This window comes from Capsicum annuum, chromosome 2 (genome assembly GCF_002878395.1).
Source record: "Capsicum annuum cultivar UCD-10X-F1 chromosome 2, UCD10Xv1.1, whole genome shotgun sequence".
NCBI classification, from domain to species: Eukaryota; Viridiplantae; Streptophyta; class Magnoliopsida; order Solanales; family Solanaceae; genus Capsicum; species Capsicum annuum.
In genome coordinates, this window is record NC_061112.1 from 123,950,154 (window position 1) to 123,966,428 (window position 16,275).

The 16,275-nt window shown below is 36.0% G+C and overlaps 3 protein-coding genes and 1 non-coding gene across 4 annotated transcripts; 3 read left to right on the forward strand and 1 right to left on the reverse strand.

Moving 5' to 3' along the window:
- Nucleotides 1-379: 379 nt before the first annotated feature.
- Nucleotides 380-5,341, forward strand: LOC107859261 (cellulose synthase A catalytic subunit 8 [UDP-forming]). Its single transcript, XM_016704206.2, has 13 exons — nucleotides 380-724; nucleotides 865-923; nucleotides 1,009-1,060; nucleotides 1,161-1,311; nucleotides 1,593-1,859; nucleotides 2,012-2,357; nucleotides 2,460-2,597; nucleotides 2,726-2,851; nucleotides 2,939-3,151; nucleotides 3,351-3,597; nucleotides 3,683-3,882; nucleotides 3,974-4,327; nucleotides 4,498-5,341. The coding sequence occupies exons 1-13, from the start codon at nucleotides 544-546 to the stop codon at nucleotides 5,083-5,085; spliced, it is 2,922 nt and encodes a 973-aa protein (XP_016559692.2). The 5' UTR covers nucleotides 380-543; the 3' UTR covers nucleotides 5,086-5,341.
- A 1,550-nt stretch (nucleotides 5,342-6,891) lies between these two features.
- On the forward strand, nucleotides 6,892-8,414 carry LOC107861172 (receptor-like protein 51). The gene has a single exon (XM_016706539.2). It carries the CDS (start codon nucleotides 7,026-7,028, stop codon nucleotides 8,229-8,231), a length of 1,206 nt encoding a protein of 401 aa, XP_016562025.2. The 5' UTR covers nucleotides 6,892-7,025; the 3' UTR covers nucleotides 8,232-8,414.
- A 4,010-nt stretch (nucleotides 8,415-12,424) lies between these two features.
- Nucleotides 12,425-15,574, forward strand: LOC107859259 (rho-N domain-containing protein 1, chloroplastic). The gene is made up of 3 exons (XM_016704204.2): nucleotides 12,425-12,599; nucleotides 14,601-14,945; nucleotides 15,029-15,574. Exons 1-3 carry the CDS (start codon nucleotides 12,497-12,499, stop codon nucleotides 15,358-15,360), a joined length of 780 nt encoding a protein of 259 aa, XP_016559690.2. The 5' UTR covers nucleotides 12,425-12,496; the 3' UTR covers nucleotides 15,361-15,574.
- A 457-nt stretch (nucleotides 15,575-16,031) lies between these two features.
- On the reverse strand, nucleotides 16,032-16,104 carry TRNAE-CUC. The gene has a single exon. It is a non-coding gene; the product is annotated as a tRNA-Glu (tRNA).
- Nucleotides 16,105-16,275: the final 171 nt, after the last annotated feature.

The following is a 16,275-nucleotide window of genomic DNA, read 5'->3' on the forward strand; positions in this document are numbered from 1 at the left end:
ACAGACAAATCTCTATGATAAGTATTATTTCGGACTATAATAAAATTGATAACCAGCATGTTATTACAAGTGTACAAAAGATTTTACACTATATCGATGTATATTTAACTTGAATCCAAAGAAAAAAGAAAAGAAGACATGTGGCTTGACTAAATCTGACAAATGAGGTGTGCAGGGTGGCTCAGTCTTGAAGCTGCAACCTGACTCAAAGTTTGGTACAATAAGTTGGTTAAAGATGTATAAACTCCAACCATACTCATTCCTTCAAACTCCAGCAATTTTTTTTTTTTAAAAAATCTAACACATTGCTTTCTTCTCTGAAAAATATACCTTTGATACCAACTTCTCAACCTACAAGGCCTTGTAACCACCCTCCAAACTTTCCTTCACCATTACAATAATGTTTCTCATTCCTTAGCTCTTTTCAAGCCAGTGAAAACATTCCTTCTTTATATTCTTCCCACTGACAAAGGAGAAAAACACCACTTGTTTGCTAACTGTGGCCAAGAGTAGTAGCACCTAGTGTTTTTGAGAGTGGAAAAAATGATGGAATCAGGGGTTCCATTATGTAACATTTGCGGCGAACAAGTGGGGCTAATTAATACTAATGGTGAAGTCTTTGTGGCTTGCCATGAGTGTAACTATCCTGTTTGTAAGACTTGCTTGGATTATGAGATCAAAGAAGGGCGCAGCGCATGTCCACGCTGTGCTACTCCATACGATGGTAAGTAAATTTTGTTTTCTTTTATGACTACATATTGATATTTGACAATTTGGCTTTATTTTTGATCTCGTGCAACTATTTGTTTAAAAAAGAGAAGTACTAAGGAAGTCTAACGTAGTTCTGTGCTTATTATTATGCAGAAAATGAGCAAGAATCTACTAACCATGCTACAATGGCTTCTCATCCTAGTACTGCTGAGGTACTAAGTAATATCTGATGAAACTTCATAACCTTAGTCTACAAACTGAATTTTCGTTGGTGACAAACTATTGTTTCCAATGTAGGATGTTGGAGTTCATGCTAGAACTGTCAGTACTGTTTCAACTGTGGACAGTGGTAAGTAGATGGAAGCTTTGCTGCACAACATTCATAAGATCTTCTAGTCTAGTTCAATAAAGAACATTATATTAACTTATTTGTACCTTCCTCTATGAAGAATATCATGATGATACTAGGAATCCAATATGGAAGAATAGAGTGGAAAGTTGGAAGGAAAAGAAAAACAAGAAAAAGAAGAAAGAAAGTAAGACTGTTGTACAAGAAGCTGCTGAAGTTCCACCTGAGCAACAGATGGAGGAAAAGCCACAGTAAGTAGGCCTATGTAAAAGCAACTTAAATAGATACGACAAATTTCGTGAAACTGGGAAGTAACCACGTTTTAGATAGTAATGTAGTTTTTGTGTGATTTCATTAGTTTTCTTGTATGGGGATAATTTCTTTTGTTTAGATGTCTAAATAATTACCAAAAAAACAAGGATTTTCTAGTTATAAACAGTTGATGCTTAATCCACCTTCAATACTTTTGGATCTTGAACTTGCTCTATTTTCATCATGCATTTATTTATTGAGTGTGATATAACTTCCGCAGGTTAGCAGATGCTGCAGAGCCACTTTCAAGAATCATTCCTGTGCCGAAGTCTCAAATTACTCCATACAGGATCGTGATTATTGTCCGGTTGATAGTTCTATGCCTTTTCTTTCACTATAGAGTAACAAATCCAGTTGAAAGTGCCTATCCATTGTGGCTTATTTCTGTTATCTGTGAGATCTGGTTCGCTTTCTCTTGGGTGTTGGATCAGTTCCCTAAATGGTCACCTATCAACCGAGAGACATATCTTGACAGGCTATCTGCAAGGTTAGAAATCTTCTGCATGAATACTCATACTTCTTACAACTTGATGAAAATTGTCGCGTTGGCTCTTTCAGTTCCATAGCACTTCTAATAGCACATATCTAAGCTTATTTACATTTTTTCACTTGAAGTTAACTTTGTTTAAACCTTTCTAGGTATGAAAGGGAGGGAGAGCCTTGTCAGCTAGCAGCTGTCGATTTCTTTGTCAGTACGGTGGATCCCATGAAAGAACCTCCTTTGATTACTGCCAACACTGTCCTCTCAATCCTTGCAGTTGACTATCCTGTCGAGAAAGTATCCTGCTATGTATCCGATGATGGTGGCTCAATGCTTACATTTGAGTCACTAGCAGAGACTTCTGAATTTGCAAGGAAATGGGTACCATTCTGCAAGAAATTTTCAATTGAACCGCGTGCACCTGAGTTCTATTTTACGCAGAAGTTTGATTACTTGAAAGACAAGGTGCAGCCTTCTTTCGTCAAGGAGCGCAGAGCAATGAAGGTAAGAGCATTGTTTTGTAATTAGGATTTTGTATGAAATAAATATCTGCTTCTAGAATTGGCTGCATCATTTAGATGATTAATCTTTTATTTGCTATTGTAGAGAGAATATGAAGAGTATAAAGTAAGGGTAAATGCTTTAGTCGCCAAAGCTCAGAAAACACCGGAGGATGGATGGACCATGGCAGATGGAACTCCTTGGCCTGGAAACAACACGCGTGATCATCCTGGAATGATTCAGGTTACTGGTCACTGATTTTGCAACAATCTTTGTACTCGCCGCTTTCAGATCATAGTATTTATAAAACTTGACTATTCAACAAGGGCATTTTGGAGTCAGATAAGCATAATAATATTTCTTCTTCGCAGGTTTTCTTGGGACATAGTGGTGTCCATGACATTGAAGGGAATGAACTTCCACGACTCGTTTATGTGTCAAGAGAAAAAAGACCTGGTTATCAACACCACAAAAAAGCTGGTGCTGAAAATGCTCTGGTGTGTTCAGATGCAATTTATGTGCATTTGATCTCAGATTATTTTTATTTACTTCCTTTCACTAACTTACTTTTTTCCCCTTTTCAGATAAGAGTGTCTGCAGTTCTCACAAATGCACCCTATATTCTCAATCTTGACTGTGATCACTACGTCAATAACAGCAAAGCCATTCGTGAGGCTATGTGTTTCTTGATGGATCCACAAGTCGGCAGAGACGTCTGTTATGTGCAGTTTCCTCAGAGATTTGATGGGATTGATAAAAGTGACAGATATGCCAACAGAAACATAGTCTTCTTTGATGTAAGTATTATGAGCAACTAAAATTAACATCATAATATACTATATTACTTTAAGCCTCTCAACTGAATTTTCTCCATCTATTTGAAAACTGAATTATAGTCTTGCTTCATTCAACCTCATACGCTTAATAACAGTTGTTCAATATTGAATCTCTTTGATGCTGGCAAATGGATTGAGATGGATTTTATCATGATTTCAGGTTAACATGAAAGGTTTGGATGGCATCCAAGGACCTGTATATGTCGGTACAGGAACTGTTTTCAATAGGCAAGCACTTTATGGTTATAGCCCTTCTAATCTGCCTACAATACACAAATCTTCTTCATCTTGCTCTTGTTGCTGTCGCCGCAAGAAACCAGCCAAAGAGAAGGATCTTGCTGAGGTTTATCGTGAGGCAAAAAGAGAAGATCTAAATTCTGCGATCTTTAATCTAAGAGAAATTGAAAGTGAGTCTTTTAGTACAAAATTTCCTTTATTAGCTCCATTATCTTTGGAACTTTTACCATGAAGCTATCATTTTGGTGTCTCTAGATTATGATGAGCATGAGAGGTCCTTGCTTATCTCTCAGATGAGTTTTGAGAAGACATTCGGCATGTCATCTGTGTTTATCGAGTCTACATTGATGGAAAATGGAGGAGTACCTGATTCTGCCAATCCATCAACATTGATCAGGGAAGCAATTCATGTTATCGGTTGTGGTTATGAAGAGAAGACGGCATGGGGAAAAGAAGTACAAAACTGAATCTTTCTCTTTTCAAGACTCTTTTTTTGTCCTGATTTCTGTTGAAGGCGCTAATTCTTTTCTCTTATGTCCTTTTCAGATTGGTTGGATATATGGTTCAGTGACAGAGGATATCTTGACTGGTTTCAAGATGCAGTGCAGGGGATGGAGATCAATATACTGCATGCCATTGAGGCCTGCTTTCAAGGGGTCAGCTCCTATTAACTTGTCAGACAGGTTGCACCAAGTTCTTCGATGGGCTCTTGGATCAGTGGAGATTTTCTTGAGTAGGCATTGCCCTTTGTGGTATGGATTTGGAGGCGGACGCCTCAAATGGCTCCAAAGACTTGCCTATACCAACACCATTGTTTATCCTTTCACTTCTCTTCCCCTCATTGCATACTGTGTTATTCCCGCTGTTTGCCTTCTCACAGGAAAATTCATCATCCCTACGGTAAATGCATTCGCTTCTCTGACTTGTTTGCAACTTTCTAAATCCATCATGGAATACTAAATGTTTAAAGATTTGAGGATTTTGCAAATGAGTGCACATTTAGGAGCTGGTATTAAAGCTGTTCTCTTTAGTTTCTATTACTGAATCAAATTCTTGTACCTTCTATGCAGCTATCAAATGTTGCAAGTATACTCTTCCTTGGTCTTTTCCTTTCCATCATTGTAACAGGTGTGCTCGAGCTACGATGGAGTGGTATAGGGATAGAGGACTGGTGGCGTAACGAGCAGTTCTGGGTGATTGGAGGTGTCTCTGCCCATCTCTTTGCAGTTTTCCAGGGATTCCTCAAAATGCTTGCTGGTATAGACACAAACTTCACAGTGACAGCCAAAGCAGCAGACGATGGAGAGTTTGGCGATCTCTACATATTCAAATGGACAACAGTCTTGATCCCTCCAACAACAATTCTCATTGTCAACTTAGTTGGTGTTGTTGCTGGTTTCTCTGATGCACTCAACAAAGGATATGAGGCTTGGGGACCTTTATTTGGCAAAGTGTTCTTCTCATTTTGGGTGATCCTTCATCTTTATCCATTCCTCAAAGGTCTCATGGGCCGCCAAAATCGTACTCCAACCATTGTTGTGCTATGGTCTGTGCTGCTGGCCTCAGTTTTCTCACTAGTGTGGGTCAGGATTAATCCATTTGTCACCAAAGATGACCCTTCAGCCTTGGTTCAAAACTGCATCGACATCGATTGTTGAGCTTGGAACAAGCTTTCTTGAATCATACCACATGTTTGAAAATGTAGGCTAGCTTCTTTTTCATGTACTGTAAAAGGTGAATACTCTCCCATTCTTGCTTAGTTTGAGCAGCTTGTATCAGTTTTTCTAGTTATGACTTTTGAGAAGGGGAGTAAAGAAGATTTGTTTGGAAATAGAATGTTGAACGTTGAATTGAAACTCCTGAAATTACAAAGTTAAAGGAAGTTGAACTGATAATGAATACTTTTCTCAACCACTCAGAAATCTTCTAATGTGCATTCAAATGGAACCTGAAGAACCATTTGATCAATATAGTTATGTCCTTAAATTTTCTTGTTATGAAAACATCTTTGAGAAAACAATATATGTGCATTAGTACATTATCTATAATTAGTGGAATTCTTTTCTAGTCTATTGAGTTTTCTCATATAGTTCTAACAGAACTGGTAAACACGCTTTAGACACAAATGGCGCTGCAGTACTAATTTTTAAATCAAGCAGTTTGATTAAATTCTTGACTAATGAACCGCCAATAAATGGTCTCAAAAATCTAGTTTAAGAGCAAAATCATTGAAATGAAAGTTAAAAAATATACTATATGACCTTTGAAAGGACAAACTTAATTGTACTTTAGCCCTTTGTTAACAAGACACCTTTGTTATAATCTTTCGTAGAAGTCGTCTTTCAAAAGGGGCAAACTACAATATTCTCAATTGTATCATAGTTAACCATATACTACTATACAAAACTATTTTAAGTTTCTCAATTGCTATCATAGTTAACCATATACTACTCTACAATACTATTTTTTAAGTTTCTCATTCGGTGTTTGATATCTGCTTTAGAGCCTGTTAAAATCAAATTTACATTGGAAAGTTCTTTTAAGAGTGAAACTATCACCAACGACTCCATTCTGGAAGCTCGAACTTGACAATGATAGATAAGAGTCATTACTATCTATAACCTTGAAAAGAAATGCTTTGAATTACTTTATTGATTCTTGCTATTCAAAGTTAAAAAAAGCTTTTTTGTCATAAAACCAGGAATTTCCAAGTTGTATAATAGACCACGATTACTTTAATCCAAAGGATGGAATCACATAACAATGAATAAACTAGTATTCCAAGCAAAGAATAATCATGAAAAATGTGGATATGAAAAGGGCCAAGAACGGTAAGTGGAGAAAAGCATATTAAAAAGTTGGGGAGTGCACCTGGGACTGGGTCCAGCAGAAAATATTTGGATTCTCATTAAGCTACTGTTTATATTAATTTAATGTCCTTTGCTTCATACTTAATGTAGTACGAAATAAGCAGTTAAGCACTACTACTATTTATTTATTTACTACTGCTTGATCAATCTTTGGAAGTCGCAATTTCGACGCTTGACCTTTTCGAAATAATTTTCTCTTACACGTTATGAATTCTTTTGCATGTTATGGCCAACATGATCGACTAGCTGATATGAGATGTTTAGTAATAATTTGCGTAAGTTAATCACCTTAATGATGAAAAATAGAATCGACCAAGATCTATTTAGTCTAACTCATAGTGATTATTTACCAACAAAGAGGAGAACGATTAAAAGTAGCCCATAGTATTAAGTATTAAACAATTTATATGTGTAAACGCCTTTTAAAAGATGTAATACGTTGTTTAGGTAATACTGCCATGTTGTTTTGTTTTACTCTTTCGTAGGAGCTTTCACCCTTTGTGTTCTCCTAATAACTCGAACTCACGATCTTAAGTTGGAGTTGCAAGTACTCAATCCAAGGTGTCCACTACTTAATCCACAAATTAGTCACTTTAAATTTGTCCCCTTCCATACTCTTCATAGTCCTTTTCTTGTACAAACTCCAACATACTCTTCACACTTCACAAAAAAGTTCTCTTCTTTTTCCTTCTCCCTATCTTCCAAACTTCCTTTCTTCTTCAACAACTATGGTTCCAAATCCCTCTCATTTTTTCCTCTCCTTCACCCTTCTCCTCTTTCTCCTCTCCACAAAATCATCATCTCAATCCACTAATCTTGACCCTAACCAACTCAAAGCCCTCAGATCACTTAGTGTCCCAACAGGAAAAGACCCTTGTTCTCCCCTTCACAAAATCACCACTTGTGACTCTTCAACACCCTTTCATCACCTTATTTCCCTCAAACTCATAAACTGTTCAAGTGATGTTACACTGTCACAAACATCTCTTAAAGCTCTCTCCACTCTCCAAGACTTGCAATTCATCAACTGTCCTGTTTCTCCTATTCATTTCCCCTCTGAACTTTCCTCCAATCTCCAATCCTTCACTTGTGTAAATTCCCTCAAGAAACTCACTAGCATTTGGCTAATTCGATTGCGTAATGTGGTAAGTTTAACGGTGTCACATGTTAATGTTTCTGCTAGTGGCCCTTCTATCATCTTGAACAGTATCAAGAACTTGCATACTGTCACTATTTCTCATGCAAATCTTAAAGGGGTTCTTCCTACAAGATGGCATATGAATTTAACTTATGTAGATTTATCTGCTAATCAGCTAAAAGGGAAAATACCAAGTTCTTTAACTGAGCTTGAAAATCTAGTTCACTTGAATCTTTCTTCAAATTCACTCAATGGGACTATACCAAATTCATTTGGTAACTTGCTTTCTCTGAAAAATGTTTCATTAGCTTCAAATGCTCTATCTGGAAGCATCCCGAAATCGATTGCTGCAATTCCTGGATTAGTCCATCTCGATCTTGGATCAAACCAATTAAATGGTACTGTCCCAAAGTTCATATCAGATATGAAGGAATTGAAGTACTTGAATCTTGAAAGGAATAATTTCAAGGGTGTTTTGCCATTCAATGCTTCTTTCATAAAGAAATTGGTTGTGTTCAAGGTGGGAGAAAATTCAAATCTTTGTTACAATCACTCAACATTGTCTTCAAAACTGAAACTTGGCATTGCCCCTTGTGATAAACATGGATTGCCATTGTCACCTCCACCTCCCAAGGAAGATTTCAGTAATGATACCAAAGATCACGAAGATGATGATAGTCCACCACCTAAACATGAACATGGACCAAGCAGGGTTGTTTTTGGTGTGGCCATTGGACTTTCATCTATTGTGTTTTTGATTATTTTCTTGGTTCTATTGTCCAAATGTTGTAAATGATGATGAGTGAGACAAATTCTTGATCCAGTTAGGTTAGGCAAAATGTCCCTTATTAGGATTTGAAAATTTGTTCATTATACTTGGATCTTGAGAAGAGAGTAGAATGCTAGAGTGGTTAGTTATTCAAATTGTGTGTGATTCTACAAGCACTTTTGTTGAAGGAGAAAAGCTCCAATTCAGTGATTTAAATTCTTTTATCATTTATGTATGATCTTCAATAGTTACTCACTGCTTCGAGCGCCCGACACACATGTTTTGGCCTTGTGTGTCCATAACTCAAAATAGGTGACCTAACGGCTGCTGCCCGACTAAACATTACAATAGTCACCAGATCCATATGAGCTACTGAGGAGTAAGCAATGATCATCTTAAGATCGATTTGCCTTAAAGTGGCCGAGGAAGTATATATTATAGCAATCGCGCTTGAAGATGGATTTAGAGGTGAATCCAGAATTTAAATTCTATGGGTTCAGCCTTTAAAGATTGTTAGCATTTGTTAAGAATTCGTGCCCTACTGATTATCTTATTTTCGCCTAACTGTTGCCTATCGATGAAACGGGTTGCCTTATGTGTGTTCCAAGGAAGCAGTAAAACAGTAAATAAAGAACACAGTGATTTTTATGTGGAAAACACCCGGCTCAAAAAGGTGTAAAAAACCACGACCTGCACCTCTACAGGATTTAACCCCAACTTCACTAAATAACTCTGAGCCTCAACAACAACTGATTACAAAACTCTTGTAACCAACAAATAGGATATAATTCCTTTAACACAACGACTAGGAATTATAAACTCTAATTCCTAACTGCACTCACCTCCCAAGGTATGCGTTCCCAAAGTCTCTGAGTTTTCCCCAACTCGAAGACTAGCTCTTAGTTCAGTTTATAACACACTGAAACTAATATTACATAAATAGTTCAAACACAATGAACAACTATAAAAATCAACGCTAAAACTCTTAGCTGGATTCTATACTTAGGACCAAGTTTTTCAATGTGTTTCTTTATACTTAGACCAGGTTTTTCAATGTGTTTTTTCCGCGATTGAGTAGCACTTCGTGAAGTCAATCTGTCGATTGTACTTTTCTGTTTGTAAGTGCGTAAATTATTCTAACTAATGCATCTTCTATTTAATCATAGCTCTTCAAAGAGTCATTCTTTATTTCAAACTCCTCATTTAATTAGAACTCTCAATGCATGGAGTTCTACTTCAAGTGAGATTCCTTCTTCAATTTCAACTCTTGTCTCCTTAGTGTTGTAGTAAAATTTCAACTCTTTAAATCTATCGCATATTAATTTATCAGAATCTTTCTCCTTCCACACATAGGACTCTTCAAGATATACTCACAGTGAAACTCCTTCTTCACGTAACACTCTTTTTTCAACTCAACTTGCTTTCCCTTATCATTAAGTGTTTGAATCAAATTCAACTTGTGATATTCCCCATATGATCAGTAACTTGAGTATATTAGAATTAGGCTTGCTTATTCGTTCCTATCTTTAAGCAATTTTGTCTGCATCTATCATGAAACTGGAAATGTGCTTTCCTATGCGTGGACCAGATCAAGTAACATATTTCATTCATGTGTCAATTTGTCAATCATCAAAACTATATAGTGCCCAACAACATTAATATAGTTAAAGTTATGGGCATGTCTACTATTTATTGCAATTTTAGTAAGCTTCTGCACATAAATTTATGTTTCGTGTCGACGTTATGGATTCAATTGAATTCGTACCTACACTGGTTCATCTGCCCCGTCGAAAGTTATGGTTGTTGTGGTGTTTTAGTAAAGGTAAGTCACAACCTCGAGTTGATCGACTAGATGTTGAGCCAGGAGATTTTTAACTTGAGTTGACAAGTACACCGCCCACACTTAATTTAAACTAATAGGAGTAGTTAGAAATATTGTGTATATATGACTAGTGATTATAACACACAAACAACCCAAATATTGCATATAGTTCAATCATACTTACCACTTTTTTCTGCCTTATTTTACTTTACTGTGAGTTTACTCCATTAGGTGTTTTCCTGTGCACCTTGTTGTCGAATATATACGTATCAATAAAACACATTTTGAATTTATCAACTCTCATGATAGATCCATAATCAATATTCTTAAGCATTATAGTTCCTTCTCTAACCATGTACTTCAAGCTCGTGTTGACTTGTGGAGCTCTGTTCCTTTTTGGATTCTTCTAGTTCCTTGTCCTATTAATAATCAAAATCATTGTCATAATAGTCTAGGTGAATTCAATATGTAAGTTCTTATAAACAATGAATTAGTTACACTTTTGAGATACGCATCCAGTATTCCGAACTATGGCCAAAGTTGCTACGACTCTCTCCAACTTCACAGTGGTCCTATTACCCCTGAACTCAATTTTAATATATTTTTATCACCCTTTTGTGCTAATGCGGAATCTTTATTACATAAAATGAGACCCACGTCATAGGTGCCACGTCAGCTCAAAAGATTGAAAAAGGTGTTACGTCAGCTAAAAAGGATGATAAAAATACGCTAAAATTTAATTTAGGAGATAATAGGATCCTGTGAAGTTGAAGTGTGCCGTAGCAAAATTTGATCATAATTGAGAGGATACTAGATGTTTTACTCTTTAATATTTGTTGAAATTGATTCACAAACAAAAGTATGAATTTTGAAGTCTGGCTCGTTCAGCTCATATTGGACGCAAATATTTAAATGAACAAGCTTGCGTATACGTTTGAACTTTAATTGTTTATGTTTATATTCCGCGAGAATATTTTATACAGTATAGTCTACTCAAATCTTATAAGAGACCTGCTTTATCTATTCCTTGTCTTTCTTAAACATAGTGATATTTGGTACTTGATGATATGCGCAATGAGCTATAATTAGAGATGGAGTCAAAATTTCAACGAAGAGTTTCATATTCAAAGAAAACTTAAAATTTTAATTAAGAGGTTCCATATTCAAAGAAAACTTAGTCGAAGGGGACACCTATTATAATCATATAAAAATAATTTTAATTATATATAAATAATATATTTTTCCGTCGAAAGAGGTTCGGCCGAACCACCGAAGGCTGGCTCCGCCCCCTGGCTATAATTAAGATGTTATCATGGGTTCACTGTTAGCATAGAATTAATAATGAAAAGATTAATATGTCAGCTTTATTGTGTTAATGTGTTCGTTAGGGTGCATGGTTGGTTTTCTCATTTTGTTCCAATCTTAGTACAAAGAGAACTTGCTGCTCCTTATTCTTTTAGATTTTAAATTTGACAAAACATAATGGCTCTTTTACTTAACGAAGGGTCAAGAAAACTTTTAGACGATTTGTTTAGAGGGCTTCTTACATATTTGGCCTCACGGTTAAAAAAAAAATTATGATTACCTGTTGATATACCAAAAAAATATAATATTAGTATATGTCCTTTTAGCACTAAATTTGATTATATATGTTAATAAAATGATTGAGCCTTAGTCTATTTTTTTTTTTTTTTTTTTTAAACTTATAAAGGAAGATTTTAAGTCCTTGAATGGGTGCGATATGAAGAAAAGATGTAAGATCGTTGTTTTACAAATTCATTTTCTAGTCAAATTTTCCTGCACTTTTTGTTAGGCTTCATTAAATTTGTTTCCTGGAACATAAATTTCATTATTTTCGTTAGGTTAAATCTACTGAGAGTCCCTTAAATATGGAATAATAAATTCTACTTAGATATTTAAATTATGATTTATTTCAGTTGAACGTTTGAGTATATAATTTAATATTCTTATTAGATATTTTCAATTAAAATTTTAAAATTTTTTTTGCACATGTTTTCAGTATCCATTACTTAAACAAATTAATCGCTTATCAAAATTAAAATACACTTCAATTTTACGAATTAGCTCTAGAAGCCATAAAAGGAGTAGTTTATTTTGCTTGTTTTTTTTTTTCATTTTCCTTTTTTCGAATGAACATTCACAAAGTGTGTGTAATAATTGGTGAAGAACGAACCAAAAAAAGAATTAAATCCTTTTCTCATCCAAAACCACTTTTGGATGCTCCCACTAGCATCTAGGTAGATGTAGCACGTGTAATAAGTGCAACAAACTCCAAAATGTCTACATGGCTCTTGTGTTCAGCCTTCTTACACGTCTACTCTTTTTTGTGGTATTGATTGATGGAATGAATGTATATATTCACTAAAAATAAGGAGTCTAGGTATATATATGTAAAATGTAACCATTTCATTATGAATCGAAAAATTAGTTTGCCAAGAAAAAAAAGAATATGGGTGTAACAGCAACTGCAGTTTTTTCTTCAAATTCCATGTCTCACTTGCCCTCCTTCTCTGCTTTATGTAAACCCAAGTTGACAATCTCAATACCCAAAGGTACTTTTTAAATATCAACTCTTTCATTTAATGAGTTATTGAGTTGTGTTTTTATGCATTCTTGAAATTAACCTGTAACCTGTAATGTGAATATTGAGCTATTTTAGAATGTAATTAGCTAATAAGATGTATGTGTAAGCTTTTTGGAAATCTTTGCTCATAGTAGGACTCCAGGTACTTGTGAAAACTTTATCAGTGAGATGTAAATCCATGTTCTTTTTGTTAAAACTCAAGAGGATGATTGAATAGTTGAGATAAAGAAGTAAGAACCTTGAAGTTCATTTACCCTTAGGGCTCATTTGGTACGAGGGATAAGGAATAATAATTCCATAACAAAATGCATTTCTCCTGCGTTTGGTTAGTGGTATTAATTAGTCTCGAGATTACTTATCCGCCATTTGTACTACAATGATGGCATAACTATTCCGATTAGATATCCCAATTCATGAGATAACTTTGTCTATCCCATCCTGCGAACCTAACAACCCCTTAAGTGTGGATCCATTTGCTCTAGTTCTGGAGAACAAGATTACATGGAACCTGTGCTTGTGAGCTGCAGCAAGGTTCCAAATGAGTTAGTCGAGGTATATGCAAGCTGACCTTGAAACTAATCTACACCAAAAGAAACAGTTACTGGTTAAGCACTTATTTTTTCCCTAAAAGCTTGACACGTTTTACTCAAATAAGAACTTGCTTAAAAGTTAAATAAGAGACCTTTTGGCTTACTAGGAGCTTGGTCAAATAGGCTATAAGTTAACTCAATGAGGGGAACAGAAGTAATCTTTGTGGCCTGGCTCCCCAATTGATCGAAACGACACATACTTGGATACAAGTTAATGCTTCCTTACCAGTGGCCTAATAGTTTCTCGCGGAGTAAAGCTGCAGCTGATTTCTTTGATGATACTTCTTCAATAGCTAAATTGCTCGAGGAACTTGCTTTTGTAGCTATTTTATGCTTTTTGCATCTATAAGTAGAAGGGTGATTATGCTCAACAGCTCATTGTGTGTGAACGGAGGTCAGCCTGTTGGAGGTCTTTCAAATAGTTCATTCTTTATGTGTTTCTAGTAGTACATTTGACTGTAGATTACCTCTAATGGAATTAAGTAGTAAGAAAAGACTAACTAAGGTACCCGAAACTAGGGCCTCGCCTTTCACAGTGATCCTGTTCTTGTAATAGTCACTAAAATCCATAAGTTTGTCCAGTTTTGGTCTCTTCTTATTTTCTTGCAGCAATATCTTATGAGTGGGGAAAGGAAGTAGGGATGAGGGGAGGAGTCGATGTTTACTTGGAGCTCAACAACAAGAAATACCCGGTGTAATCTTGGAGTCTGGGGAGGGTAGGATGTACACAGATCTTAACCCTACCTTTGTGGGGTAGCTAGGTTTTTTTTTTTGGAGTCTAGGTTGTTTTCGGGAGTAAATGAGTACACTAGGATTCATATTGATGTCACACATTGCATAGCCAAAATCCATTATACTTGTGAGCTAAGACTTGCTACCAAGGTTAACGGAGAACACTTTCTTAATTGTGTCAATCTTCTTATCTGAATCAACATTTTTATTGTGTTTCACGCTTTTCAGCACTTTGATTTAAACCCTCAGTCTCTAACAGCTTTAACATTGATGGATGTGCTGGAGCTCTTGCCCTTGTCTCAACCATCTTTTTGTAGTTAGGGGTTGACTTAAGCTTTTCTCAACTTATTACCTATCATCAAGCCTCCTATACTGGATTTTTCAGTTGGAATACTCATCTCTGAGTTTCACATTTCTGCGAGAAACAATCCATGCCCCTGTTATGGCTTTCATACATTTGTTTATGGATCTTGTGATTAAGTGTTTTTATTTATTTCAGTCACTAGAAATGATAAAACCCAGCATCACTGATAAAACCGTAGATTTCATCCAGACATCATGATGGGTACACATCTTATAAGATGTCATGAATTCTGGAAATTTAAACTGAGGTATTGATTTTTGATGCAGCTTGTTCAATTTGGCAGAGATAGCATATGGGCTTTCCGTGAGTACAAATCGTAGGGATTGTCATTGTTCAGCTCTCTCCACCATAAGAGCAGACGGGAGCAGGCGGCGGAGGTCTTCAAAAGATTCTACGACAGGGAAAAAATCCAAAGGAGCTGAGCTCAATATACAGTCATCCCCTGACAGTAAATCGTCAAAATCATTAAACCAGGAAGAGATCATTTCTCTTTTCAAGAGAATACAATCTTCGATTTCAAAAGGTGATTCTACAAGTTCCAAGAAAAGAAGTACCACGTCCTCTGAAGAGAAGCCCGCTATTGATTCGGTCTTGGAAATCCTTCGTCATTCAAAGACACAACCAAAAGGTAGTGAATTTGTTTCAGTTTTGCCTTTTATCCCAGTTAAATGATGATACCTCAGTTAGATAATGATCTCTTTTGCTTTGAAGGTACAAAGTCAAATACGAAGGATGACAAGGGTTCGACACATCAAAGAGGCCAAAAGGAACCAGAAACAGACTATTCACCAGCATCAGATCCAAGATCAACACTCCTACGGTCAAGCTTTAAGAAAAAATCCCCTGTACAATCTCCATTCTACTCCAAAGAAAAGGTTGAGCTCAAGACGGAGACATCACTGGATAATCATGGTGAAAGGGAAGCAATCAAAATTGAAGAAATGAAACTTCCTCAACTTAAAGAACTAGCAAAATCTAGAGGACTTAAGGGTTATTCGAAACTGAAGAAAAGTGAACTAGTGGAATTGCTCATCAGATGTTGAAACAATGAAGGGATGATCAAGTTGCCCCTCCAATGCTTTACATACTTGACAGTTAACTGCAGGACTCGTCTCTTTTTCATATTTGCTTTCTTTCACGGAGAAACAGGATGGAAGACCAAAGTGTGGGAGTTTAACACATTCATTTGTTGTTTGTTTTTACCATATGTTAGTCTTTTAAGTCTATTTGCATTCATGAAATCTTTCTCAAGTTGCATACCTTCTCCTCTGCTATCTGGTTTGGTATATTAGACGTGTTCTCTAGCCAAGATCATCTGCCCAACTCAATAAGCAGATGGCCTGCACTTCCAATTGCAGCATTATCAGATCCCAGTTTAGTTTATTGTGTTCTTTCACAGCAAATCAACAAGATGATTAATCATCCATTGCAATGCATTCATTTGGTAAATACATGTTTGTTTCTGCTTCAATACTATAAATGACCAATTGACGAACAAACTGATAGTTATAATGGCCACATTTTTGAAGAAACAAAGTTACTCTCTTACATAAATGCATTTGATTAATTAAGAGCACGTTACAATGAACCGGTGAATGTCAATACTCACTCTATGCTTACACTGAACCAGGTTAAAGTTGGAAAAACAAAAAAGGGCTCCCCTCGCATAACTATACCAGGCTAAAAAGTCGAAAAGTCAGAAAACAAAAACTCATTCCGTTGCCGGGACTTGAACCCGGGTCTCTCGGGTGAGAGCCGAGTATCCTAACCAACTAGACTACAACGGACTTACTTTCTAGATGTGAGTTAGAATTATTTGTTTAATGAATAGCTGTTTCCTACCATCATCACATTTAAACAAAAATTTAGGTTTGTAATAGATTTATTTTTGTGACTAACAATTGCTTTAGAGCTTACAACATCTAATTTAGTTTCCCACTTAAGAGACACTTGCCTCA